A 27735-nucleotide genomic window follows, 5' to 3' on the forward strand; every position below is an offset into this window, starting at 1 on the left:
GCCTGGAAGCCATCAGCCCCAGATGTAGCGGGAGGCAACCATGTTAGAACACAAGGTTCAGGATAGTAGAACCCCTGTGCTCAGCCCCACCCAGCCCAGCCCAGTAACAAAGCTGAGGACATAGGAAGACCCAGATGGTCCCACACCCAGACTCACCTTGGTTATACAAAACATGGCCAGAAGGAAGGTACCTATGGTGACACCAAAGGTGAAGAGTTTCCGGTGTCGCTTCAGGACCTGGAAGTCGTCTGCCAGCCCTGTGATGACTGCTTCCATGCCTCCCATCTGTGGAGGGGGCAGGAGTGAAAGACTTCCTGTAGGTCGGGATCAGCCTCGGATACATCAGGCTCTCTGGAAACTGGCAGGCCTTGCCTTCCTCCCCAAGCATCCTTTCCCTCTTTTCTGCCCCAATCTCAACCATGCTCAGGTTATATGGGATGGGGAAGAGTTAACTCTTGCCTGCCTCCACAACAGGTCCCTAGCCCCTGACTCAGTCAGCCTGAGTGGATACTGATGAGACATAGAGAACCAAGGGATGTATTGCCCAGACAATATATCTACATGCAAATAGAACCCTCTGGAAACAAGGTTTCCAGAACCTTGAACTTCTCCAGAATGGGAGTTTCATACCATAGTATATGACAAGGGTTCCTTACTGCCTTTTTTTTTATTATTGTTTTTATTGAGCTACATAGTTTTCCCCCCTCCCCTTCCCTTCCACACTCTCCCATCCTTACCGCTTTTCTAAACACCAAGCAACGTGGTCACTTTAAGTACGGACTCTGAGTCTATGCCTCGTGAGCCACGGCTGTGACAGACGATAACCACACATGTCCCTTGCTCCTCTCCGCTGCTCTTGGCAGACATTGTTAATCAACCTCAATCTGGGGTCTGGAATCGGCCTCAGAACTCTCCACCACACTGCTCTGGCAGACCCATCAAGTAAACCCAAAGAGTGAGATCTGCTGGCCTGGCCAGCCCCTCCCCTAGGCATGGGAGAAGGAGGGGTGGAAACAGACACAAAAAGATGGCAGGAACTTAATTTTGCGCATAACTAAATAATAATAAAAAAAACCAGGAATCTAGTAATAATAGGGTCCGAAATGTTTGGGTTGGATGTCAGTAATAAAATATAATGAATGGGAGAGCTCTAGGTCACAGAACATTCTATTCATGTCCTTTCTGACTTCTGGCTCCCCGTCCACAGAAGCAGAGTGTTAGACTGGCTTGTCTGAGGCCCAGTACAACTGGAGTTCCTGTAGGTTTCTGGCTTTGACCTAGGCTATCATTTTGAAGGAAGGCTCACTTCATTGTCCGGATTAAAATAGGACCCTTGGAAACAGACCCCAGACCGCAGTAACCCCACAAGCTGAGGACTGGTATGGATCACAGTGGTGGAGGAGGGTGTTCTGAGAGGTGAACTCACTGAGCTGTCCAGACCCAGAGCCAGAAGCATCAAGAAGAACAGGACAGCCCAGAAAGTGGATCCTGACAGAGTGGAGATGGCTTCTGGATACAGGACAAACACAAGGCCAGCTCCTGTAAGAAATATTAGGGCCTGATCAGTGATGGATGTTCAGTTGGGGCTGTACAGGGCAGGGGAGCCCCAGGTAGCCTCAGGACCCTTGGTCAGGCATGTGTGGCAGCAGACTCAGGAACTGCGCACAGGAGATGGAGCCACAGCATTGTTGTGCTATTGTTAAGATCTGTAATGTCCCCCAAGAGGCCCTGTGTCGAAGCCTTGATTCCCAGTTGGTGCAGTTTCCAAGTCATGAAAACTTCAAGACAATGTGGTCTTCCATTTATTGAGAAGACCCCTTTGTAGGAGATGTGGGGACCCAAGCTCCTCTTCCCTCTATCCCTTTTGTGCCTTGGCCATTAGGTGAATAGGTTGTTCCACTATGTGGGCCCAACACAGGCCCCAAAGCAAGAATACTAAGTCGTCACAAAACTGCAAGTCAACAAACCCCATCCTCTGCATAAGTCAGTTCTCGTGTGTGTTTTGTCCATAGTGATACAAAGCAGATGAACACAGCCCATGCATGGAACAACCAGGCAGAGAGAGCGGAAGCTTGCCTGAACAGCTACTAGCCACGTGTGATAAACCCACTTTCTACTCTGTGGGATTCTCCTCTGATTTACAGAAACTCATGATCCTCAGAGTCCATCCAAGGCTGCCCTTCCCCTGTCTCAACCTCCCTGCAGCCTGAAGAACACAGAAGGCCATAGATTCTGACAAGGGCCAAATGCTGACGCCACTGCTCAGTAGCCCATACTGAACTTAAATCCCAAATCCCTCATCTTCAAAGAGAATCTCCTGACCCTTGCCTTGCAGCTTTGTGAGAGCTCGGTGGAGGTACGCTGGGATGTCTGGAACATAGTTTGCCCCACTGAAATGCATGCTCAGGCTTGCTCCCCTATATAGTACTGTGAAGAGGCTAAGAACCTTGAAGCTGCAGTTAGATGTTAGTGAGACTAACCCATTTTCCAGGAGGTCTTCCTCTCTAAGAGTTGGGGAATCTCATGGAGAGGGTTGTTATAAATCAAGGCTGTCCTACAAGCGTGGCTCTTTTGACACACAGGCATTTCTACTTCGTCTTCTCTATAATAAGATGAACAGTGTATGACCTGCACTAGAAGTCTACTGGACAACCAATCTCCACGCTCTGGGCTTCCAAGGGGTAAGCCAACTAAAGATCTTTTGTGCATAAATCGCCCAGTATGAGCACCTCATGCTGCCTCCCGCAGACCCAGCGCTATGAGGACTTAAGGACTGAAACAGATTTGGTACTGGTTATTAATTAATTAGCTCAGAGACTGGTGCAGAAGGGGCAGCCCAAAATCTGCTCCTCTTAGGCTGTTAAGAGGAAAGTTTTGCTATATACTTAGGGGCCACAGTTGTCAGGAATGCTCATGAGAGCCTCAAGGGAAAGCCCAACAGATGGACATCCAAAAACCTCCACTGCCAGCCCTCATGGGCCTCCAAACTTTGAGGCACTATGATTTAACTCGGTCCGTTTTTCTTTAGCTGGAGACAAGGGGTCTGGCCACCTACCTTCAGTGGCAACATCCTCAATCTTGACCTTATGTTCATGGGCCATGTAACCAAGGATGGAGAAGATGGCAAACCCAGAAATAAAACTGGTAACACAGTTGATGGTGCTGGTCAGCAGGGCATCCCTGGCAGATAGAGAGAGGCTGCTATTGGCAATGCAGGTCCCCCTGACTCCACCCCCACTCTGCTCACTAACCGCTGGCCACCTATGGAATCTTCAGTCACACCCAGTCTCAAAGGCCACCCCTTCTTTCCATTGCCCTGCTGTCACATGGACCTAAGTGCCTCACCACTGCTAGGTTAGTTCCTGCTACAGCAGTGTGGAAGCCAAGAGTCAACCACAGGCACGGGTAGACTCTTGGGGCTTAGAGTTCTTCTCCCCTTAAGTAAACTCCCCGCGGCTAATCTGTCTCCTAGCTCCTTGTGTTGTCATTTCAGAGCGTTGCTAAGATGATCCACCCTTCCTTCTTGGCTTATTTATCATGACTTCCAGTATATACTCTTGGAACAATAAAACAAGCAACTCGCTGATCCTCTGACACACAGCCTCTCTGTCTTTGTCCATGCCAAGCCTTAGGACACAGGCCATCTGTACCACACCTGCCTACTATAACCTCAACTGTCCTCCCCGGCTTGCCTCAAGTTCACCTCCAGACTCTTAGTGGCAGCACCCTACTAAGGGGGTGGCCATCCCACTTCCTGACCTCTCTAAAATCTCTCCTGGTGGCACACCCATCCTGTTCTTTCTTGACTCAAAGAAAGTGATTCTACCTTGATTGTTAAAGAGGGTGAGAGAGGTGAGCCCAAATCTGTCCCACCTCTGAGGTCCTGCAGGAGGTGGCATTCGGTGCTCACTGATCCAAACTGGAGGTGGTCTCTTCTGTGCCCTATCTGCCCTGACATCTAACTTCTAACCCAGCCAGCCTTCACCAGCCTGTTCATTCTACCCCTGCCTCACAGAGTACCTAATGGACAGAGTCAGGCAGCTCCATCTTCTCTGGAAGCCATGTCATGATCCTCTGTCCCAGTAATCCTCCCCATAGGCTCCCATAGCTGCTGGCCTCAACTTTCCCAAGATATGTAGTCTAGTGAAATATGCTCCTCAGACCCCATAGACTGATCACTTTGAGGTTCCCAGAATGGCCAGGATGCTCCAAAGAGGACAGGTGGTTTCCTGTCTAGATAAAGCCCTCTCTCCATTCCTCTAAGGACCAACCCCAGGATTCAAAGCATTGGCGAGCTCTAAAAGGGGGCTTACCTGTAACAGTTGTTGTCAAATTTATTGTAACTGGCAAATGCAATCAAGACTCCAAATCCAGCCCCCAAGGAAAAAAATATCTGAGTCGCGGCATCGATCCATACCTGAAACCAGTGAACACAAAGCCATCGTCATCTCTGCTTCCGAAGAAGGGCACTGACTCCCTGAGAGTGCCAGAGACTAACAAATGTGGTCTGAAGCAGACATGGGCTGTACAATAACAGGCGGGAATCTCCCTAGCATCTCCTGGCCTTGGGTAATAGAGCAATCACGTCCTGGGGGAACCCAGTGAAGCCATTTAACATCCAGATTTTCAAGAAAGTTGATAAACTACAAATTCTAGGCTGTCAGGGCAAGACCAACGGGTCCTGGTCATCTCACGAGTTATGAAGATGACATCTTGAGAAGATAAGGATTTCTCCTACACTTCAAGCTGCAGACATTGGTAACCACACCAATGGGGGCCTTTGAAGACAACGGAGCTTCCTTTCCGGTCCTCTCTCCCTGGTGACAAAAGTATATACAGCTGGTGGACTAAAGATTTGAGCCCTTCTCCAATCTCTGTGTCATGGTTTAGCCCTAATCAGTCTCGCTTCTCCAGCATCCATGCTAGCCATACATACACACACACATATACACATACATATATGCACATACGTATATTAATTATATTAAATGTGTGTATATTATATGTATGTACATGCATGTGTGTATATGTATGTATATACATATAATATCCATACATACATGTCTTTGTATGTATGTGATATCCAGTGGACCTAAACTAAGGTATTTGAGAGTGATGCTGCCTGCCACATCTCTCCTTGTATTCTTCTGGATTTCCCCAACCTTCCATTACACTGGGGGAAGGCAGTGCCACTCACTGAAATGACACTAAGGACTCAGTATCTACATATCTGAGTGACTGAGAGCAGCTTGACTGGTGCAGAACACGTGGAAGCCGGTTCTGCTTCACAAGGTTCCTCTTTCTCAGAGTTACACAAGAAAGAGGTTGCTTCTTGGTCTTTGCTCTATAGCATAGTGGTAGGCTGGACACTCGTCTAAGAAAGAAACATACTGAAATGTACCCCCTCTTAATCCTGTTACTGCACCCATCACCATGTGCCCATAAGAAGCCTCCCTCCACCCAGCCCAATGCTAGGTGACCACTGGGCACTCACCGTGGCCTCTTTGAGGCGGTAGAAGTCGATGTGCAGGTAGGCATTGATACCATTGGAGGCACCAGGCAGCGTGACACCATGGACCAGGAGCACAAACAGCACAAAGTAAGGCAGGGTAGCTGTGATCCATACAACCTGAACAACAGACAAACGGCTGTGAGACTCTCACTCTGCCTGTGACCTGGGGATGTACTAAGGCCATGACACAGGGTCTTTTCCCAGAGGCCAAACATGCCCTCCCTCAGCTTCCTTCTCCTAGCGTATGAGGCACCATCTTCATCTCAGGGCCAGTCCCTTGGTCAGACCCCGGGGACAGAACAGTGAACAGATGCAGGGCTCCCTGAAAAAGCTCAAAACTCATTGTCAGCCACTTAGAAAATAGGACTCAGACAGAAAAGACAATCACCAAGGGCAAGAACTAGGTTCTCAAAGCCCCTGATGCCTCTTCCACAACTGTCTTTCCCGACCTCTTTAGTCTACTTCGTACAGAACTGAGCACACCCGCCCTTCCCCTGGCGGTCAGTCAAGCTTCCGTCACACTAGAGGGATTGGTTGTTGCTCTCAACTTTACAGGCAAGCTATTTAAAATTTCCAGCCTTTCTCCCTCTTTTCTCTCTCCACTTTCCTGCCCTTCTTTTGCTATCTCTCCTTCCTCTTTAACATTTTCTCTTTTTCGTATATGTGCTTTTATTTCTTTCAGCGTCGAAGTTAGAACCCAGAGCCTTTCATATATCAAGCAAGCACAACCCCACAGAGATATAACTTTGATTTTATGTAACACTGGCTCACTTGTAGCCCACAATCTCTCAAACTCAGGATCCTCCTGTCTCAGTCTACCAAGTGCTGGAATTAGAGACGTGTGCAAAAACACTTAGCTTCTTTTTTCTTTATCCACATTTAGGTGCATTCTCTCAAGTGTGTGGTATATATCACTGGACAGAAAACAGAAAAAAAAATCTCCATCTCAGTAGGAGCAGATGGAGAACAAGACAAACTCTCTTTGCAGAAACACAAAGGAAAGAGATTACTTTTAGAATCAGAACAGATATCCCTGCCTAGCTTGGAGAGACAGAGAAAGAGGTGACTAGGAGGCTTGCCATCTTCTCTGATCCTTCGTGCTCTTGGCTATACACTGCAGAACTTCAGGGAAGCTACATACAAGAATGTGGAAGAGAGGTCCCAGTCTTGGGATTTCTGGTTCAAATGACCTAAGGAACAGCCTCAACTCTAGTATTTTTTCTCGGTTGATGTTAAAGTGTAGCCAGGGTTAAATGTCTTCATTCTTGATGCAGCTGTGGGCTGTAGCATTTTCTAGGCAGAAGAGTTGGGCCCAAAACAGAACAGCGAGCCAGGGCTAGGTAGTCAGAGCCAAGGAAGGCACTGCTGGAGCGTGAGCGAATACATAGCTTAAGGACCAGGTGGGTTCCCCTTACAGCTCAAGCACTCTGCCCCCTAAAGGGCCCATACACGACCCCAGAGAGAACATGGAAGACTGAAGACATGACTGGGGGTAACGTTCTTTGTCAGCCTAGAAAGACACGGGCTCAAAGCAAAGACAAACTCACCTGTTTTTCACACCTGTGTCATGAAACTGGAATTGATCTCCCTTGTTCCCTCATTCCTGGTCTGTATGGGTCCTTAAAATATTTGGTATGTGAATCAATGAACTGTCTTATAGACGAAAGGATGAAAGATTGAGGTAAAAGATGGAATGAGCCGGGCGGTGGTGGCGCACGCCTTTAATCCCAGCACTCGGGAGGCAGAGGCAGGCGGATCTCTGTGAGTTTGAGGCCAGCCTGGTCTACAGGGCTAGTTCCAGGACAGTCAGGGCTACAGTGAAATCCTGTCTCGGAAAAAAACAAAAAAGGAATGAATGGTTGGATATAGAGCTGGGTTGTTTTTTTTTTTTTTTTTTTTTTTGGTTAAATGAAAGGATGGGTAGCTAAGTGGGCAGATGGTTGAGTGGAGAGATGGATGGACTCAAGAGCAGGTGAGTTACAAGCCAGAGGGTTAGGGAACAACAGAGTCAGTCAAAGAAAGAATGAAAGATAAAATGAATGGGGAAACCCATCACTGGTGGGCACATCTGCTCCAGAGGGAACCAGAGAAGGTTCCCCTGCTTGATACCATCCAGGTAGTTGCTCCCCAGTTCTATAAATGTCTTAGAATATGGGCTTTGGTTTCTGTGTTCCTTGAGAGGCTGTGGATGCAGAAATACAGAGCGCACACTTGATAACAAACGGGGAGAGAAACATGCCTTTGAACATGAAGCCGCCGCATCTGGGTGGCCTCGCATTGGTCTCGGATGACTCAGTCTGTCCAGCTGGGACAAACGGATCTCAACCCTTGGCAGTTGGAGCAAAGAAGAGTCGTCATCCATCCTACGACTCTTGTCAGCAGCTGCGGCCCAGCTGCACTGTCGTCCTAACTACAGGCTGGGTGTGACCACACTCCTCCTGTGGAAACAGCACCCAATGTTCTGACTCCAAGAAGTCTCCCATGGGGCGCGGAGGTGGTCCTGCACTGGCCATGAGCGAGGCTCCACATGGATTTGGTTTACCCAAAGAAGGCATCAGGGTATGATGGAGCCCACTGTGAGGGTGTCAAGCATTAAGGAAGAGCTGCTTTTTCCCCTTGACCTTACATTCAAAGTTAAAGCTTTTGGAGGCGAACACATTTTCAGCCATCTGGAACCTTTTTCAAAAGCTGGAGGACAGCTCCCTCGCACCCATGTGTGCCTCTGTGCCCCTAAAACGGACGAGCCCTTTGAACTCTGTCATCTCCATCCCAAGCCTCATTTTAAACATGAGATAAAGAACAAAATGAGCAACGCTTTTTTCTTTGTTCTGTCACTTAAAGTGTAGCTTTTGGTTTGGGGTTTTTGTTGTTGTTGTTGCTGCTGCTGCTGTTACTATTTTTGCTTTTTGTTTTGTTTGTTTTTGTTTTGAGGCAGAGTCTCACTAGGTAGCCCTGGCTAACCTGCTGTAATAGATCAGGTTGACCTCAGACTCTGTTCCCTGAATGCTGGGGTTAAAGGCATGTTCCACCTTGTCCACGCTTAAACATAAATTCTTACCCCCTTAAATGCATCTGTGGATAATTTATAAAGTTCTACAGTAACAAATTCCAAACCAATGGCTGAGCATAAAAATAAAGACAACCGGGGCTCATAAAAGGAAGACCCTCAGAGGGCAGAGCTTCCTCCCCGTGGGGTGGTTATTTATATTCTCAGTGATGGAGAATAACACCCACAGAGCTTCTCCAACTGCAGGTCTAAGAGTACCCAGAGAGGCACCATAGTAAAGCTCAAGATTTCTGGTCCTTCCTAAAGAGATTCTATTTTGGTGTGGGTGGGGCAAGAGCTCCCATTTTTGATGAGTTTCTGGGTAACATTAATGCTAATAGCCCATGGGCCTCACCTTGAACAAGAACGTTCTTGGCCTGATGTCTGAACACATAGCAAGGCTTACATACTTTCAGTAATGGTACCTCAGCATGTCCCTGGACCCACACAGCTGGGAGGAAACTCCCTACAGTTTGTGGCCAGCTAGCCTAGCCTACTTGACAATTGCAGGTCAGTGAGAAACCCCTCTCTTAAACAAACAAATAGTAACAACAACAACAAACAGTGCACAGGAATGACAATCTGTAGTCTTCCCTCTGGCCTGCACATGGACACACACACCCAAAAACATATGTGCACTCCACACACATATAAACACACATGTGCACACAAAAAAGAATTAAATAATAAAGTAAATATCCACACTGTATCTCTGTGAAATTTCATTAACTTTCCCAGATTTAGGATTTGTGGTCTTTGAACTGAGTTCCAAGATCATTTTCCTATACAGAAGAAGGTATAGGATATGGCATAACACTAATGTTGCTTAAGAAAACAGCATGCTACACATAGTTTGGTGTAAGCCTGGATCATATGCAAATGACTCTGTCCTGAGTCACTCCGTTCATAACTTAATAAAGACATGAAGGTAAGCCAGGACCAGTCCGTCTATTGACTTAGTAGTGGGAAGAAGCCTAGAAGTAGGACTTGACTCTAAATGAAAATGCCAACAAAAAAGCTTTTCATCTATTAGATATTCTAAAACTCAACCCCTAAATTTTTCGGGCTTTCTCTCTCTTCCCAATTCCACCACCTCTTGCTAGAATTCAGGACACAATCTGTACATTCCCACCGTCCAATCAGCCCAAAGGCTGGCAGTGAGGTGGGTAACGGCCGGCTGGCCCTGGACAGCTCTGCCATCTCATCTCATGTCCCTAGAAGAGAGAGAGGCCTCTGAAATGTCTCAACCTTAGGGCAGTGTGCAAACAGATTGGGCAGGAACTCAGGAGAGGAGGAGGTGAGCCCCGCTTCTGACTCCCTCTGACTTCCTTCTATTCTGAGGCACTCCCTGGGCCGACACAGCTGTCACTGAATGTGTGGTCTGGAGTGTCCCCTTTCCCTGGTTCGGACTAGGCTCCCACCTTCCCAAGAGCCAAGCAGTTGGTATCTTTCCAAGCCTTTGCCACTTGCACGTTTGACTCATCCCAGGCCCCTCAGAGGCGGGCTAAGGAAAGCTAGTGTGCTGCTCTGGAAAGACATAGCAATATTCTTGGAGTCCTCGTCAGTCAGTTTACAAAGACAATTAAAGCCACTGTCACTGGAATGTCCCGAGTGAGGCCAAGTCCAGAAATACCCTCCGCGGAGGACCACCTGGGGCTTCTGTGTACTCCAACTTCTGCACTCCGGGGGACGTAGACAAATGGACCCTGGCTTCAGCTGACCCTGCAGAGCCTCTCACACCCCTCTTCAGGTTTCCACATGGAGGGTGCTTTCCTGGGTAAACATTCCTCCTCACCTCAGAAAGCGCATTTGGCCAAAGGAACTGAGCATGCTCAGCCATTCCTTCTCCTGCTGTCTCCTTCCTGGCAGCTTATGGTCTGCTCATGACCTTGAGGAATCAGCTTGGGTTGCTGTGTTAGAATTCTAATGCCACCCCCCACACACACACACAGCCATCTTTTGCAGCTCTCTGGATGGGCTGTGAGGCCTGTTCCTGGTACCAGGTGCACACAGAGAACCCCAAGCAGGGCTTGTCTAGGGCTTCCACACCTTGGTGACTTTGCTCACACCATTTCTTCTGGTGAGAAATGTCTCCTTCCTCCTCACTTCCGCCCATGCCTATCCTAACAGGTGCAGCACAAATATCACCTTCCCCATGGTTTTGCAGACTTTCTTGGCTGAGAAAAGCATCCGTTGTCCACCAATGTGGCATCTTAGACATGGTGCCTGGTAGGAAAACTACTAACCGCCTCGTCAAAGTACAGGTAAACATACACGCGGCTACATCTGTCTGTCAAATATGGCTACCTAATAAGCTGGCTTAATAACAGTTTATAGCCGGGCGGTGGTGGCGCATGCCTTTAATCCCAGCACTCGGGAGGCAGAGGCAGGCGGATCTCTGGGAGTTCTAGGCCAGCTTGGTCTACAAGAGCTAGTTCCAGGACAGGCACTAAAGCTACAGAGAAACACTGTCTTGAAAAACCAAAAAAAAAAAACCAGTTTACATTTGTATCAAGATACAACTGGGCTACCTAGTATGAAATTATTCTAAGATAAAATTAATAATAATCTAAATGCAGTTCGTGATGAGAGGTGTTTATTTGAAGGAGGCTGCGCACAGATACCTTTGGATAGAGACTGAAAATACTGGACACCTCTGCTGACCCCAAGTCCATCAGGAACACAAACTGATGAAAGCCACTAAGGAAATAATCTGTCTTCTATCTGTGTGCTGCTACTCCTGGCATCTACGACAGCACATAGTAGGTGCCCATAAAGGCTCAATAAGTCGAGCTTAATAAAGTCCCCTAAACTTACCCACCCATCCTTCAACCTATTTCTAAGCATTTACCAGAGACCTACAATGTGCCACCCATCAGGACTATAGTGATCCTAGACTGGTTTTGTCAGTGGGACAAAGAGCAAGCAGGATTCATGCAGAGACTGGAAGAGCTACTGCATGTGGGGGTCTCTCCTGCTTGGAGCGTATCTGGGAAGTTAGTTGTCATAATGTGAAATGTCCAGGAAACAACAGAAAACCTACATGGAAATGATCCCGAACCCTCTGACCTGACCGACAGCTCTGACTCCAGCTCCTAGCCAGGCCCAGCCACTAGGATGTCCCAGTCAAGTCTCCAGACATGGCCCAGGTAACATTACACAGAGAAGAAGAACCATCTACCTGAGCCAGTCAACTCCTAGAACTGTGAGACATGATAAAATATTTACTGTTTTAGCTCACTGTATTTTGGTGTGGCTTGTTCCAATGCCCTACCTAAATAAAACAGTAGAAAGGACACCTCCTAACTTTGTTGTCTTTAATTACAGCCAAGTTCTAGACCACATGGAGTCCCAGTAGGGTTGTTATCTTCAAGTTTCTCCCCAAGCTGAGGATCAATTGGAGCCATTCCCTAAATACATACCATCCCTTAGAGCTGACCACAGGAGGCAGCATCATCCAAGTTCAGAATGCTGTCCTCACTGTCTAGCTAACCTGTGTTCTTCTCCAAAGTATCTAGACACTTGGAGGTGCCCAACTACAGTTAGAACCAAAATACACATCTAATTACCTTTCAAAACATTTTTTTCCAAAAAATTCAGCATAGGTTTATTGATTTTATAATAAAGCAAATTCTCAATTTCCCGAGTGGGATGCGATGCTTATATGCAAGGTAAAAGATCTTTAGCCTTGGTCTCAGACTTCAGGTGATGCTCCAAGCCCCCGGTCACTGCTATTATGGAAGCTTTCAAGGGAAAATATGAGGAGATCTGATCTACTTACACCCCTTTACCTTGCTGCTTGGCAGAGTCAGGTTTAGGTAGTAGATTTGTCCACATAGTGGCAGAGCTGAGGGTACACCCTAACTTGTGGTTCTAGATCCCTCTATTTGAGCCAACCACATGGTTGCAGCTCGGAGAACACAAAACCAGACATGTATATTTCCAAGGCCAACTTCCCAGCTGAAGAAGCAGAGAGACTTCACCTTTCCCGACGTCTTCACACCCTTCCAGAGGCTGAAATACAAGACGATGATGACGACCATCAGACAGAGCAGCAGCTGCCACTGGGGCAGGCCGATGTCATGGATCCCACTGCTCTCATGCAGGTGAAGGACACCACGCCTGTAGGCAGGAAAGAGGACAGCATCAGGGAGGATGACCAAGCGCCTAGGGATGGTGACAGGAACCGCCACTCCCCCAAACTCTAGAGCTATTGCGTGGGCCAGTTCTGAGCAGCTACGGCCTGCTGAAGCGCCACTTACTGGTCCCGGGATTAGAGAAAGCCCCTGTTTTCCAGAGTTCCCTTTCTAAACTAGCAGTTCTTGATAAAAGAAAGAACAGTGTTCACACACACAGCAACCCCTAAGTGGTAAAAACCACCGTTAGTAGAACTATTGTTCATACACACAAAACAACCAAAAATTCGCCATTGGTGGAATGGACAGAGCGTGGACTACTATGCAGCATCTGTAGCCATGGAGACAAACCTTTCACACCTTATGGCAATGGCAGACAATCAAACGAGCATTTTCTGTCTGTCTCCAATCATATGAAGTTCTGTGAAGCATGGAAAATTAATCTAGATGGTTAGGAATCACTCTGGTTGGAAGTGACGGTTGCCAGCTAAGGAGGGATCTGTGGGCACAGCTTGCTGGGCTGTGTGCTGGTCACACGGCTACATTCAGTTTGTGACAGTCACTGAGCTGGCCCTCTGGGATATGCATTTCTTTGTGCTAGGTTATTCTTCAATAAAAGGCATTTTTTAAGCAATTGAGAACAAAGAATAAGCATTCTGAGGCCATCGAGACCCCCACATACCATGGACAGTGAGGGGATGAAAAGCAGAACAGTCAGCAAAATGACTACTTGCTAATTAGAACCCAAAGCCACTCAGTGATATGGTCAATTAAGACAAATGGATAAAATGGTAGATCAGGTCCCAGGAACTGGGGTGTCCCACACGGTGCAGAGGTTCACCAACAATTCCACATCCTAGGAAGTCAAGCAAAGAGGACTGGGGGTACCTTAGTGGGGCCTTTGACCACACCTATGTCAAGCATTTCCTCTTGAAAGGTTGACTACAGATTAGCTCATCTGGGCCCTAGACAAACTTGAGAAGCTGCTGCACATATACAGTCCCGGCCTTGGTAGAGTTATATCCAACATGGGTAGTAGCCTTAAGTGTGAAATCACACACACACAAAAAAAGAGGGGCATATGTTGTGAGTAGTCAGGAAGCTGCAGGAGGCCCCCCGGATGGACCCCATCTACCTGCCTTTGAGTACCACACTCAAAGGCCAGTGGACTGGCAGCTGCTATAGTCTGCTCCAATGCCTCTTCCTCCAGAAGGGTTCACCAGTAACCCTTGTTATAAATATTTAACCCTTGTAGTTCCCATGGCTGACTCATTGGCCAGAAGAGTGTCTACTTGAGACACCCAGGCTGGCTGCATAGCTGTCCCTGGGGAATTGATTGCACAACCTTTTATGGATACTGAAATCTGGGACTGCTCAAGGCCCTTAGATAAAAATGGCATTGTGTTGGATATTTCTTACACAGTCCCTCTGTATATTCTAGATCATCTTTAGATTACTTTAACAACCCAGTCTCCGTACAAGTGTTGGTCTGTATCACCGCAGAGATAATGGCAAGCCACAAACTTCTGTCTGTACCTGTTCAGAATAGACACATCTCTCACAGTGTGATACAGAGGTTCACTGCACAAAGGTCTTCTGGGAAAGAGAGGCAGATAAATCACTCCTGGATCATTAGGGCTCAGCCCAAGCCTGGCAGCTTAGGTTCAAAACAGACAAACGTCCTCAACTCTTATAGCTAAACCCAAACAGTCTAGCTTCTCCTTAACAGAAAATGAGAACCCAGAACCACTCCAGGGAGAGCTAGGGAGGAAAAGGTGAGGCCCTAACATGGTTTTGCTTCTCCTTAAGTCCTCCTTCAACTTGGGGTAAAGTCCCAGCTCTCTGGATCCTTTGTACTGCAACCTCCTGTGTCCCCACAGAGGGTCTTCACTTCCTGTGTGTCATTCTGCAAAGATCTGTGTTCCGTTTTTGAGAGAAGCTGGTTATAAATAATATTAAAGTGATATGAGCCAGCAGCAGGTCCACACATTATCCTTCCTTAGAATAAAACACTAATTCCAAAGGACACACTGATGACAAAAACTTAAACATCTTTGATTGAAAGATAGTTAATTGTCTAATATTTGTAACTGTTTATCTGTGTATCTAATATTTAAGTATACATGTATATCTGCCTTACCTGCCCCTCCTCCTCTACATCCTCCCAATCTTTTCTCATCCTTCTTTCCTCTCCCCACCTCCCAGTTTTCTTTCTCTTCTTCCACCTCCACTTAAAGAGAATTATGAAATACAGGTTTTAATTTGAATATAATTCAGAACCAGGCAGAAGCACCAGCTGTGCATGCACCCCCATCTCTGAGCACGTTTCCCCTTCGGGAACAGGATTCTCAATTCACACATTAGTATTAATTGTCTAAGGTCAAGATAAACCTTTCTCTTTGTTGTGGCTGTTAGATATTCTGTTTCACTATATAGCCCAGGCTGGCCTGGAACCCATGGCAACCTTCCTGCTTTGGTCTCCCTTGAGCCACTAGAACAGACAAAAATAAATCTTTTAAAGGATGTTTTATATCATAAAGAGATTGCTGCTCTCTATTCACTCTTAACCAATTAAGTCAGAACCTCTGGGAGTTGGTACTTGGGCAATAATGCCTTTGATTGGCAGCCGGAGATTGAACCTACTGAGTCAGAGGCCTATCCAAATGACAGACTTCTGCTAGACCAAACTGAACCTTCCAGAAACTGTCTACTCTCTTGGCAAAATACAATTGGCTTTCCGTACTTGAGGAAGGGAAAGTGGGCTTGTAACTCTCCTGGGTGCTTAGAGGAAGACACGGGTAACGGTAATGGGGAGTTGAACCACCTTTACTGGACCAGCTCAAAAAATCTGATTGGGTGCCGATGAGAGTGTCTGCTCTCAGCCTGGAGGTCCTCCAGCCTGCCCCTGAGGAGTTAACACCTCTGAGTGGCCTGTGAAGGTGAGAAGACCACACAATGCTGTGTGCTGCATTCATTCAGTCAGTGATTCTTTCCTTCGTACCAGGTGTCTAGTATTTGCAAGAACATGAAAGGAAGTAGAAGAATGTGGCACAGAAGTTGTCCGGGCTCTCCTGATCTTGTTTGACCTGATCCCGTGCCTAGCCCCAAGTTCTCTGTAGCACTGCTTTGATCTAGGCTGTGTGTTAGGCGCTGGTAATGAGAGCATTCGTGAAGCTCCACCCCGGGATAGGAGCAATGCAAATAGGCTCTGGTAAGTCTCTCTCTCTCTCTCTCTCTCTCTCTCTCTCTCTCTCTCTCTGAGATTTCTTCCTCTTTAGCAGATGGCTCTCATGAGGATTCAGCTGTAGAATGGGAGCCATACTTGGGCCCAGGAAATGTTCCACAAAGAGCGCCATAGCCGTCCCTGCATCTGGGGCTAGGCTGCAAAGAAAGCCGAGGAGCGAGGAGCGTTCCCAGGGCTCCACAGGGTGTGAGCAGACCAGGCTCTCTGACCAGACTGTTAGGAGCCAGTGGAGTGCAGGGTGAGCTGGCAGCAGGTATTCAGGTGCAGAGGTGGCAGACGAAGACACAAGCACGTGAAACAGAGGAAGGAAGCTGTGTAAGTGACCGAGACCCACAAAGACCGACATTACCCCCCAACTAGCCAGTCTCTGGGAGCCCCAGGTCACCTGTTTTGGCTTTATACAATTCACCATGTCTCATACCCTCCTGCAACAGTCCCTGTATCTGGCCCTTCCTAGTCCTGACTCTGGTTCTCACTAACCTGTCCCATACCAGGCCCCTTATTCTTTCCCTTCCAGACTATTGAATATGCGTAGTTCCCTCAACCCTGGTCTCTCTGCGTCACACAGGCTCTCCTAAATCCACTCTCTACTCCTGGAAGATGACACAGGCGTACATGGGTCTAACCTCGTCACAAACAACTACTTCCTGTGTCTGGATCTCGTATACTATACATGGAGGGGAAGGGCTGGTGCTGGTGTCTACTGAGCAGAGGTCAAGGACACTGCCAAACGTACAGGACAGTGACTACCCCACCCCCACTCCCAGAAAGAACCGTGCTACCCTAAGTTATGCACGTCAAGTGGTGAAGTCTAGCTCTGGGAGATAGAAGCTGTTCACTATCAGGGAGCTTTTAGTACCACTGCCAAGTTCATGCCTCCCTCGCCGGCCGCATCTGCCTTTTGCTCCTGGCAATTGCATCTTGAGATGTTCCCCTGATCCTAAGGGAGGGTCTTGGGACCTTCTGTTCCTGCATCCTAGAATACATTTCCCACCCCAATTTGTCAGCCTGGCCAATGTTTGAGTCCTGCTATCCTCAGACCAGAAGTGGTTCCGTGACTTATAGTCTTTATTATTTCCAGAGAGAGAGATGATGATGAAAGGTGGAAGGGAAAGAGGAAAGAAGGGAAGAGAAGAAAGGGGGGAAGGGGGCCGGGAGGATGGAGTGGAAAGAATGGCTGAATATGACCAAAAAGAAGTAAAATAAGTATAAGAGAATAAGTAGTATCGCCTCACTCGCTACTTAATTCTGCTTCATTTTATAGTTTTATGGGTCAAATGTATCAACTGTCATTTGGCTAATTGACTTAAAAGTCACACATATACATGCACTAGCGTGCACACAGATGCACACACACACACACACACATACACACACACACACACACACACTGTAGGGAATCACCCCTGCTTGTCTGAGGCTTGAGAAAATGCCCTAATGTCTAGTCACACGACTGAAGTGTTCCCATGGAACATGCTTCCCCAGATGCATCTGAAGAACCAGACTCCAGAGCTGATCATAGAGAAGAGAACTGAGGGCCAAATTCCTAAGCTATGGGGTTGGCACAAGCAACTTGGGTTTGTATTCCTTTTTCCGGCAGCTTAATGGAAGTGAGTCATCACTGGGGGCACCATCCAGGTTTTCCAAGCCCGTGGGCCAAAATGACTCCATTCCTCTCTTGACATTTAAGCATGAAGATTTTTAGTATTAGCGAGGAGGGAGAATTCCCTTCCTTGCCAGCGGTGTCATGGGTAGAAATTTTCTATCCTGACACAGTCACCGAAGGTGTCTTTTACAGATAAAGCTAGAACTTTAGTGGCTGTCCGCGGTGACACTTATGTGGCTTCGGGCCCAGAGCCTGGGAAGAGCAACACTTTTGTTCCCTTGAAGGATATGTTCAGTCTGTCAGCCTAAATGAGTACAAGATGGCAACAGACTTGGCCAGGCTGCCCCGGGGAAAAGAAGGAATTACCCAGCCTCCACAGGGCTGGCACTGGGAGTCACATTTGCTGGCTCTCTGGACAGAGCTGAGCTGTCTTAGAAGCAGAAGCAGCTCAATGCTCAATAACAGGGACGTGTACTATATAAAATCCAGAGACAGCCATGTCAATATTGTGCTCTGGGAAGCTATCTACCAACAAAGGCCCCTGCACTCCTGAGCCAGACCTATGAGACCAGAGTCCTGGGGCAGAAAGTAGAGCCCAGCTCTGTCTCAGGCCTAAAGTCGGACTTTATTTTCCTGTTTGACAATGCAACTCATTTTCACCTCCAGAGATGGAGAGAATACAGTAGGATTCGGTTATGAAAGAACGCTCAGAACACAGTTCAGGGTAGCTAGGAGGGCTTGTGGGAGCCGGGGACAGATGAGCTGAAGGTTTCTGACAGTCTCCCCACCATCTGCTCTCTCCTGCAGGTCCCCAAGCCCCTGTGTAACCTTAGACAAGAATGTTCTTCCACCCTACACCCTACCACTGCTGGGCTTGGAAGAAACTTAACTCTGCAACAAAAGGTCTCCTCTGCCTCCTTCTGTGCATCTCAGCGGGAGAAGACTGGCTGGTCACTGAGGGGAGGAATCAGATACTAACCAGACCAAGATGAGGGGCTTTCATTTACCACTTTAATTTATAAGGACAATGATCGCCAGGAGCTAAAGAAAGACAATGCTGTTTGCTCAGTGAGAGGAGCATGCTGGGAAGCATGGATCAGCAGGACCGCCCCATCCCCCCATCTTGCACTGTCTCTCTGTCCAAACCACACTCATAAAATGTGAAGAAATGCCCAGAACTTTCACCCACAAACTCTGCTACAGTTCTGGGGTCTGAACCCATGCTCCTCTAGAGAAGAATAAAGGAGACCCTAGATTTTCTGTGATATGAGACCCCCACATGACAGGGGACTGTAGTGCCTAATCCCGGAGCTTTCAGTGATGGCTCTGGGGAGATCACTAAAGTCCATGTGTCCTGGCTGTATCCAGGCTGGTAAAATCCTGGCAGCAGTAACTTTTAAAACTCCCCAAGTAGGGGCTGGAGAGATGGCTCAGAGGTTAAGAGCACTGGCTGGTCTTCCAGAGGTCCTGAGTCCAATTCCCAGCAACCACATGGTGGCTCACAACCATCTGTACTGAGATCTGGCACCCTCCTCTGGCATGCGGGCATACATGAAGGCAGAATGTTGTATATATAATAAATAAATAAATCTTTAAAAAAAAAAAAACTCCCCAAGTAGGGCTGGGTGGTGGCGGCGCACGCCTTTAATCCCAGCACTCGGGAGGCAGAGGCAGGCGGATCTCTGTGAGTTCGAGACCAGCCTGGTCTACAGAGCTAGTTCCAGGACAGGCTCCAAAACCACAGAGAAACCCTGTCTCGAAAAACCAAAAAAAAAAAAAACAAACAAACAAAAAAAAACTCCCCAAGTAATTGCAATGTGTAGCCAGGATCTGACTTCACCATACTAAGAACTTGATCCTTGGCCCATGCAGAGGACAAACTCCCTTCCAATGCTACTCCTTAACTGGAGACCTGGGATGAGGCATTTGCTGATTCGTTCTCATTTCCTCATTCATAGATCAAGCAACATTTTAGATTCCATTGGTCATAATGAAAAGATAGTATCAACCAGGTTCTCTCTTCATGCCGGAAGTCCTTAAAACTGACCAGATTAACTAGGCCACTCAATGCCAGAGTAAGCAATAAACTCTGAGAGCTTGCCAAGACTCTCAGAAGAAAGTCTTCAGACTCTGAGACCAGCTCAGCGGCTTGGAAGAAGCAGAAGCCAGCTGATAGGCCTGGAAAAGCTTTAGACCAGAGATGCTGGAAAAGGACACTGTCCAACCTCTTGAGCTGCTCCGGGCTCCCAACTTTTGTGAGCTGTCACTCATGCTGGGGAGGACTTTGGTGATACAACTGTCTTTGAGTCATTTCGGCTCCAGTAGGCATGCCCTTCACCAAGACCTAGGAAAACAGAGCTGAGACCAAGAGGTGAACAGAGTGAACAGTGATGGCTCAGGAGTCAACCACAGATAAAATAAATATCTGGGATCCCATTAGGACTCAGTACGTAAATTGGGTTTAAATACATGTAGGGGAAAGCTGGCATTTACAGGAGAACTCTACTCAGTTATTCTAGAAGGAATGATGAATAGCAAGGGACAATTAAATGCTATGACAGAAAGCCTTACCTGCAAAAATTAATAATAGGCACTGTAGAGTAAAGTATGAGGAACAATATCCTTGCATAACCTTAAAGTACCTCTTTGAAAGGCAAAAGTTACCAAAGTAAAAATATCTCGATCCAGGAAGGAGCTGGCAACTTCCACCTTCGCCACACTCAAGGTTGACATCACAGGTAACAAGACAGATTGGCATCATGCTCTCCAGACAAGACTCACGGAGAAAAGCACCACTGTGCCTCTTTGGTGCCCTTGACGAAGGTGTAGACTCTCAATCAGAATGTGAGAAACAACAAACAAATCCATCCTGACAAATATTTCATAGACGCACGGCCAATACTCTCTAGAAGTGTCAAGGTCGTAAAAACCCAGAGAAAGCTCAAAGAACTCATCCATACTGGAGGGGACTAAGCAGATGTGACAGCTAAATATTATAACATATCAGTGGAGGAGTGTGAAATTCACATGAGGTCTTCAGTAGACTAGCTAATAACGTGAACATTAATTTTCTGATTTCCTTAGTACAAAGCGGCTACCCAAGATGTCAACATTAGAAGCTGGGGTGGAAAGGCCCCATGTACTATTTTTTTTTTACAACTTTTCTACTTCTGAAATTACTCCAACTGAAATGTTGTATATATTTTTAATAATGTTCTGTTCACTCCACCAGCTGATAACACACACACACACACACACACACACACACACACACACACACCGCAAATGCACTGTCTCCAAGCTGCATACAACTGGTTTGCTTCCTCCATGTGGGAGCTCCCAGCACAGGGTATATGGAAGGACAGCTTCAGGACCAGACAGATGTAGATTCCAGCTACGAAGCCATCATCTACCAACTAACTTCTTTCTGGGTGTTCTCTTGGCTGATATTGTCGGTTTCTACAGCCACTTTCTCCGAGCAGCTGTCCTTCCCACAAGCTCCCATTCTCCCACATACTTAGTTTTAGTTCTTAAGGGCAATTATTCTCTCCAAAGTGCCTTTTATATCTTGCTTCCTGTCCACATGTTGGCTCTCTGGCTCCCAGACTCCTCTTTCCTGTCCTATAGTAGAGGCTCTACCGGGTGCCCTATATACTCCCGTCTCCTCTGTTCTTGACTTGGCATCAAGCCTGCATCCTTCAAATGTTGACTACCATGCTCCTGGCTGGTCTGTGGTTTTCCTGAGTGCCTGGTTTAGCTCCTGCCCAGACCTGGAGGAGAGGTGAGAAGAGGCACCCGTGACTTACTCATAAAACTCTGCAGCCGGTGTGAACTTGTATTTGGAGTATTTGGTATGGTCTCCCAGCACCGAGGCATTGAGGAGTTTCGGGTCAGTGCAGTTGGGGCTGTTCCAGGCATGGCCACAGTTGGTCCAGGGCAGGTTCAAGGTGAAGGACGCAAAGAGGTAGTAGAGTGACCAGGCAATGATGACGTTGTAGTAAAAGCCAACATAGAGGGCAATGAGGATCACAGCGTAGCCTACTCCTGTGTAGGGACAAAGAGGTCAGGCTTTTGGTCCATCCAGTTCCATAGCTCTTCCCTCACTCCTGGAAGTGGGCTCCAGCCACTGCACACTCCTGCACCTTCTTTTACTGGATCACAGCCTCGCTCATAATCTTTTGCCACTGTAGCTTTCTTGGTCCACTTATCAGGGAAACAGAAGTGGCAGGGCCTTAATTGTACATCAGGTGTTGGATGGAAGCTCCCTTGTCACTCAAACAGGACAACACAGGGCTGTGTCTCACACCTCTCTCCCTTCCTGCAGTGGAACTGGCCAGTGACAGACTCCTTCCTTTCTCCAACGGATGCTTCTAAGACCATCTCACTTGCCCTGGTAACTCCTTATACTTAATCCTTCCCCAGGACCTGCTTCCTGGTGAAGCTCCAGCCAAGCACTCCCTGATTGGTTCTCAGCACAGTGTGCCCGCCTACAGGGTTTTAGCCCCAATCAACTGTGTCCTACACCAGCATGCTGACAGAATGATTAGAAAGCTCCGGAGGGTTACAGCTGTGGTTGTTCTTTTTTTTCTGGAGACAGGATTTCTCTCTTTAATAGCCCCAGCTGTCTTGGAATTCACTTTGCAGACCAGGCTGGCCTCAAACTCATAGAGATCCGCCTGTCTATACCTCCAAAGAGCTTGAATTAAAGGTGTGAAAGCCACCACACCCTCTGATCCTCAGTAATTCTTAGTGGTGAGATTTGATAGGGAGTAATCCCAGCTTCTTTGATGTAGCAAAGGCCTCATGATACAGGCCTGGCCAATCAGACTGTTGCTTCCCGGTAGCTACACTGATTGGTTAGTAGGCAGTCATGTGACTCAGTCCTCTGGGTCCTTAGTGATGTCATGAGTACATAAGGGTTTCTTGTTTGCTCGTGTTTGTTGTTTTCAACTGTTAAAGCTGGCATAATTTAACCTTGTAGCAGTTAATGGCAATCTTTGTTAGCAATTGATAAGATAGAGTTAGGAATGATGCTAATGTAAGAGAAAAAAGATTCCAGACAGTATTGTTTGAGCACCAGGATCAAGTTGCACCTGACCAGACCCTAGATTTTAACATAAGCCAATAAATCAAAGTCTAATGGGGGGAGGGGGGAAGAGAAAGGAGGGATGATGTGTGTGTGTGTGTGTGTGTGTGTGTGTGTGTGTGTGTAGATATATATCCTTTATACACTCATAGCTTCTTTAAAGAACCCAGAGGAAACATTCGCTGGTTTGATTTGACTCACATTCATATATATGAAAATTCCATAATGAAGCCCATCACTTTGTATGCTAACTTTATAAATTAGTCAAAATTTGTAAAAACATAAAAAAGAATACAAAAGTAAAGCCATTTTGAATTGGATTTCAGGTGACTAAACAGGGAATATGCTAATCCGCATATCTTGTAAGACTTTTATGTCAGCCTGTCCTTACCGTGAACTGAGTCTATACAAGGTGCTGAAGAGACTCTTGCCACTGAGGAAGACACATTTGTCCTCACTGTCACCATCTTTCTAACCAGTGATTGAGAAATACTGGACTTCCTCCACACCCTTCGCCCAAAGGTCTAGGGGATGGAGAATGGCAGTTGTCATGGTAACTTCCCACAGACCTGTTCTAAATTGAAGTACAAGTTCATCTTACAGCCACCATGGCTGTTGTATTAGCTTTCCAAAGCAACTTTCTGCTGGAGCTTGAAGGCATCTGTGTTCAACTTTTCATGCCCGCCACGTGAGCAAGAAATGAGAGCAGAGGTCCGTGTGCTGAGATCCCTGATATCCTCATATTTCTCATCTATAAAAATACTCTCTAGTCCTTCACTCAACTAGTGGGGCACAGCCTGGAGTCCAAGTTTAAGGCTACTCTTGATGTAACCTAGCTTCTTTGTGTAAATTGGAATAGTGGACAATCTTGACCTTGTCCACGCCTGTGAGCCCCATTTGAGACAGTAAGTCTCACCTTGGAAGCAGATTCTTCAGAAGACACCAAGTAAGACTTTGGAGAAAATATTTGACTTCACTCAGATCACTCCTACCTTTGAAGAAAGGACAGATCTTCCACACCGTGGCTGCCCCTTCCCGGTTGTACTGCCCCAGAGCCAGCTCCATGTAAAACAACGGCATCCCAGCTATGATGAGAAACAGCGTGTATGGGATCAGGAAGGCACCTGCAAACCATGAACACAGCATTAGACCTGCAGGACAGCTGCCCCTTAAAGGGCTACAATTAAGCCTCTGCAATAGCTGTGAGGATCTTGTTCATTTGCTTCGCCTGTTGCTTTCCTGGGGGTGTCTTCTGTCAATAGATTTACAAATAATACTTGAAATGCGTACATCAGTAAGCAAGACGGTCATAGTGTTCATAACCATAAAAATGCAATCTGCAGTCACATGAATAAAAGCTAAGTGAGCTGAAGCTAAAGAACTGTGTTTCCACCACTTCTCAGCCCTTGGTGCACGGTGCCATTCATGAAGCACCTCAAGATACAGCCTCTACCAAATTTATCTAAGCGCCGAACATTTCCTTTCATGAAGAAGCCACACTCTGGACCCTCCCTGGTGAGGCCAGCCTTTCCTTCCACAGGCAAGATGAATGAGACCAGGCAGGGAGAAATGGCGTGACTGATATCATTGACAGTCTCACTGGGCTTCCCCAAACCTGATTTTATTACATTCCCCTTGAGTGCCACAGCAACCCATGAGAAAATGATATAATCAGGGTTGTTGTGACCCCTGGGGGACATTGCTAGGCAGAGGGAGAAGTCCATGCTTCCTGATGGCACTGCTGATAAGTGACAGAAGGATTCTCCTTAGACTTCCTTCCTGTCCATGGGGCTCATCCTGCTGTAGGTTGCTAACGGAAAAGCTGCTACAAAGAGGCCATAAGAAGCCTATCCACTGAGGCAGAGTAGAACCTGAAGGAGGTCCTAAGCTGCAGGGAACATTCCTGGTAGAACGAAGCAAGTCTCGGTGCCAGGGCCAAGTCTCTGTGTGCCCTGACACCCTGGGTGAACTACATGGATTAAGAGCTCCGGTGCCATGACCCAGGGATGTGTGTATATGTGTATGTGTGTGTGTGTGTGTGTGTGTGTGTGTGTGTGACATGTCAGCAAGATCAAACCAAAACAGTCACTCCTTTCCCGGCACAGCCAGTGTAAAACCAAACTCCCCGTAGACATCTGACCAAGATGCTCTAACCGTGGCAATCTCTGACCCATCCACACCAGGAAAATAAGCCAAGTTGGGGGTGCATAAAGATGATGACAATACTGATGATTTTAACACAGCAGCTCACTCTGGCCAAGCTCCTAGTGTGGTACGGGTGCTTTCCATGCAACCTCATTATAGCCTTACAGATTTTCTACCGAGCTAAGATCATTGCTAACTCCATCTTACGGGTGCAAACTAAAGCTCTTCACTACAAAAGAGCTGGAGCAGAAGCAGGTACATGGTAGCCACGGTCAAGCTCACCCAGCGACTCAGTGTCTGCCTCCCACGGGGAAAGCCTAGGGCTTTTAAGGATAAAGCACGAAGTACTGGTCCTGTTGTTACAAGACCTGGGTCGTTTGCAGCAAGACCCAGGTCCAGGGTGGAGAGTAGCAACAACTACTGCATATCCGCATCACGCATATCATGCAAGCACTAAGTATCCCAGTTCAGATACTACCCAGAACCCTCTGGGAGAAACAAGTGCTATGACTGCTCTCCAGAGGAAGAGACTGGGACTTTAGAGTCAAATCAAGTGAGCTGCCCAGGCTTATGTATCTGGTAAGACATAGAATTTGGGTCCTGTTGTGCCTGGCTTCTGAGTTCTAGGCTTGTTGCCAACATACCCTGAAGATTCTAAAATGTTCTAGTGCAGATAAGGGGTATGAATCTGAATAAGACATGAATAAGGGGAGTGTTTGTGGATCTGGGACACGCCAAGCTATCCCAGTATTCCAAAGTCTGCTCCGGGATGGAATTCTTTGAAATGCGTGTCGAGATCTCCTTTCTTCCATTGAACTTCTGCCTAACCCTATCTTTCACAAGAAGGGCCCTTCTGGCATTTGCTCACAGAGCTGACAGGGATGATGTTGATAAGGATGGTGCTGATGTGGGGGAGGCCATGGGTTAGTAAAAATAACATGTGTCTTTTAATGGGGTCCCTGTGTGTGCCAGGCCACACAGGCTGCACACAGTATTCATGCAGAACCACCCTAGAGATAATCAACACTACTCCTGCTTTACAGGCAAGGACATTGAGGCTTAGAAAAATCAAGTTGCTTGTCCGTGCTAGTGAACATTTACAACCTAGGTTCAAAGTTTAGTGTGCCTGGGTCCCACTCCGCTGCCACTTGCTACATCCCAGGGGTACCTGGAGCTTGGATCGGAGTAGGAGGTTAGGTCCTAAACAGTTGAATAGACCTGGAGGCTGAAGTTAGCATCCAAAATGGAGAGGGGGAAGGGAAGAGCCAGGTATCAGTGCTTGGATGTTAGTTCTAAGATTCGCCATCAGAGAGTCCACGTTTTCTTCTACCTGGCCAAGGTAAAGGACCCAGCCAACCCATCACAGGTCTATTTTAGGCAATGTTTTAACTCTGAACTTCCAAAGGGTACCTCCAACCCAGCAACTCACTCAGTGTGAAGCCCATCTCCCCTGCTGCTGATGGATGGTCACAACAGAGTAAGGAAGCACAGACATCCATGGGTCTGCACGAGCCCCAGCTCGTGAGTCACTCAGAAGTTTCATGGGCCGCAAATGCCAGCAGACTCGAGAATAGTGACCCAGGGGACATGGAAAGTGTGTGGGGGTGAGAATAGAGGTGTGTATGATGCAATTATATTTTAATTTAAAAAGCCTTAATAATTATATGAAGAGTATAAATGAAAAATGGGAAACATCCAATGGTCCACTGTCTCTGCTAAAAGAGGACATTAAGTAGCACACTGGTGTGAACTCTCTTAGGAAAAAAAGATGGCAGTGTGGCTGAAGAGTTAGGAAGAGGTCCAGGTAGCTGTGATGGGCCGAGGACATCACTCCACAAACAGCCCTGTGGCAGCATCGTGGAGTTAAAAGCTGCTTATGAATGCACAGGTCTGCAAAGGCCATCACTGTCTGTCCTTGTGTCCCTATATGTCTCTCGTGTGCCCATGCATTGCCGCAAGCCTCACACAGTCCTTGAAAATCCAAAATCCTGTCACAGCTCTGGAATGCCCTTGTTGTAAAAGTGCAGGGCTCATGCAAAGAGACCTGGAAAAACCATAGTTGTATGTACCTCCCTGAGGGCTCAACTTCTAGGAAGTCCCCCCAAAACATATGACTTCACACCAACACATACCCATACATACTCATGCAATGCTAGGAGTAGACCTTTGTGTGTGCGTGCACACAAACACACACACACACACACACACACACACACACGTTCACATCACCTTCCAAGGAGAAGTATCCGTTGAGAAAGAGACTCTAGCCAAAGGTCTTTGGATAGATTTAGTAAAAATGAAGAAGCATTTGTCTCTCAGGGCCAGTGTAAACTGCCAGATAGCCCACCATTATAGAGGAACTCGGTTGGCAGAGGAGGGTCTGGAATTTTCCATGTAAATGCTGGGTCATCAGGAGGAGAAGCCAGCAGCCACTAAGATCACTAGACACCCACATGGGAAGGGGAGGGGGTCTGAGGAAAGGTGACTAGGGGTAGGGTAGAGGGGCACCTAGAGGAATATGATGGCCCAAGGCTGAGGTACTGGGACGAGGTGGAGGGGTGTGGTCACTGGATCCTACAGCCAGAAATCTAGACCAGTCTCCCGAGGATGGGCTTTCTTCAGCATTCTGGCCCAACTCTGCTGTGTTCAAGGGGTGAAAATGCACGGAGCAGCTTCCTGGGCCTGCAGCTCAGCTATGGGCTTTCACTGCCTGAGGCTCCCAGCAATACCTAGATCAATACCTAAAATAGCCAGCCTTGGCCCCTGTAACATCTCAGGGGGTGATATCTAACTTCCACAAGCTACCCAAACTCTTACAGGGCTGGGCCATAGTCCTCTTGTAGACATAGTTCAAAATAACAACTCTAACCACACCATTAATTAAAACACAACGGGCGGTGGTGGCACACGCCTTTAATCCCAGCACTCGGGAGGCAGAGGCAGGCGGATCTCTGTGAGTT

The 27735-nt window shown here is 47.3% G+C and overlaps 1 protein-coding gene across 1 annotated transcript in view; it reads right to left on the minus strand.

The window, feature by feature from the left end:
* Slc6a2 (solute carrier family 6 member 2) overlaps window positions 1-27735 on the minus strand; it is a 38549-nt gene that overhangs the window by 4730 nt on the left and 6084 nt on the right. The window contains exons 2-9 of the mRNA XM_005369590.2: window positions 23623-23754; window positions 21351-21588; window positions 12542-12680; window positions 5495-5629; window positions 4314-4417; window positions 3056-3180; window positions 1427-1539; window positions 157-285 (exon numbers count right to left, since the gene is read on the minus strand). Coding sequence (XP_005369647.1) covers window positions 157-285; window positions 1427-1539; window positions 3056-3180; window positions 4314-4417; window positions 5495-5629; window positions 12542-12680; window positions 21351-21588; window positions 23623-23754 — 1115 coding nt within the window. The remainder of the gene's footprint in view (window positions 1-156; window positions 286-1426; window positions 1540-3055; window positions 3181-4313; window positions 4418-5494; window positions 5630-12541; window positions 12681-21350; window positions 21589-23622; window positions 23755-27735) is intronic.

Source organism: Microtus ochrogaster, unplaced genomic scaffold (assembly GCF_000317375.1).
Source record: "Microtus ochrogaster isolate Prairie Vole_2 unplaced genomic scaffold, MicOch1.0 UNK54, whole genome shotgun sequence".
NCBI lineage: Eukaryota > Metazoa > Chordata > Mammalia > Rodentia > Cricetidae > Microtus > Microtus ochrogaster.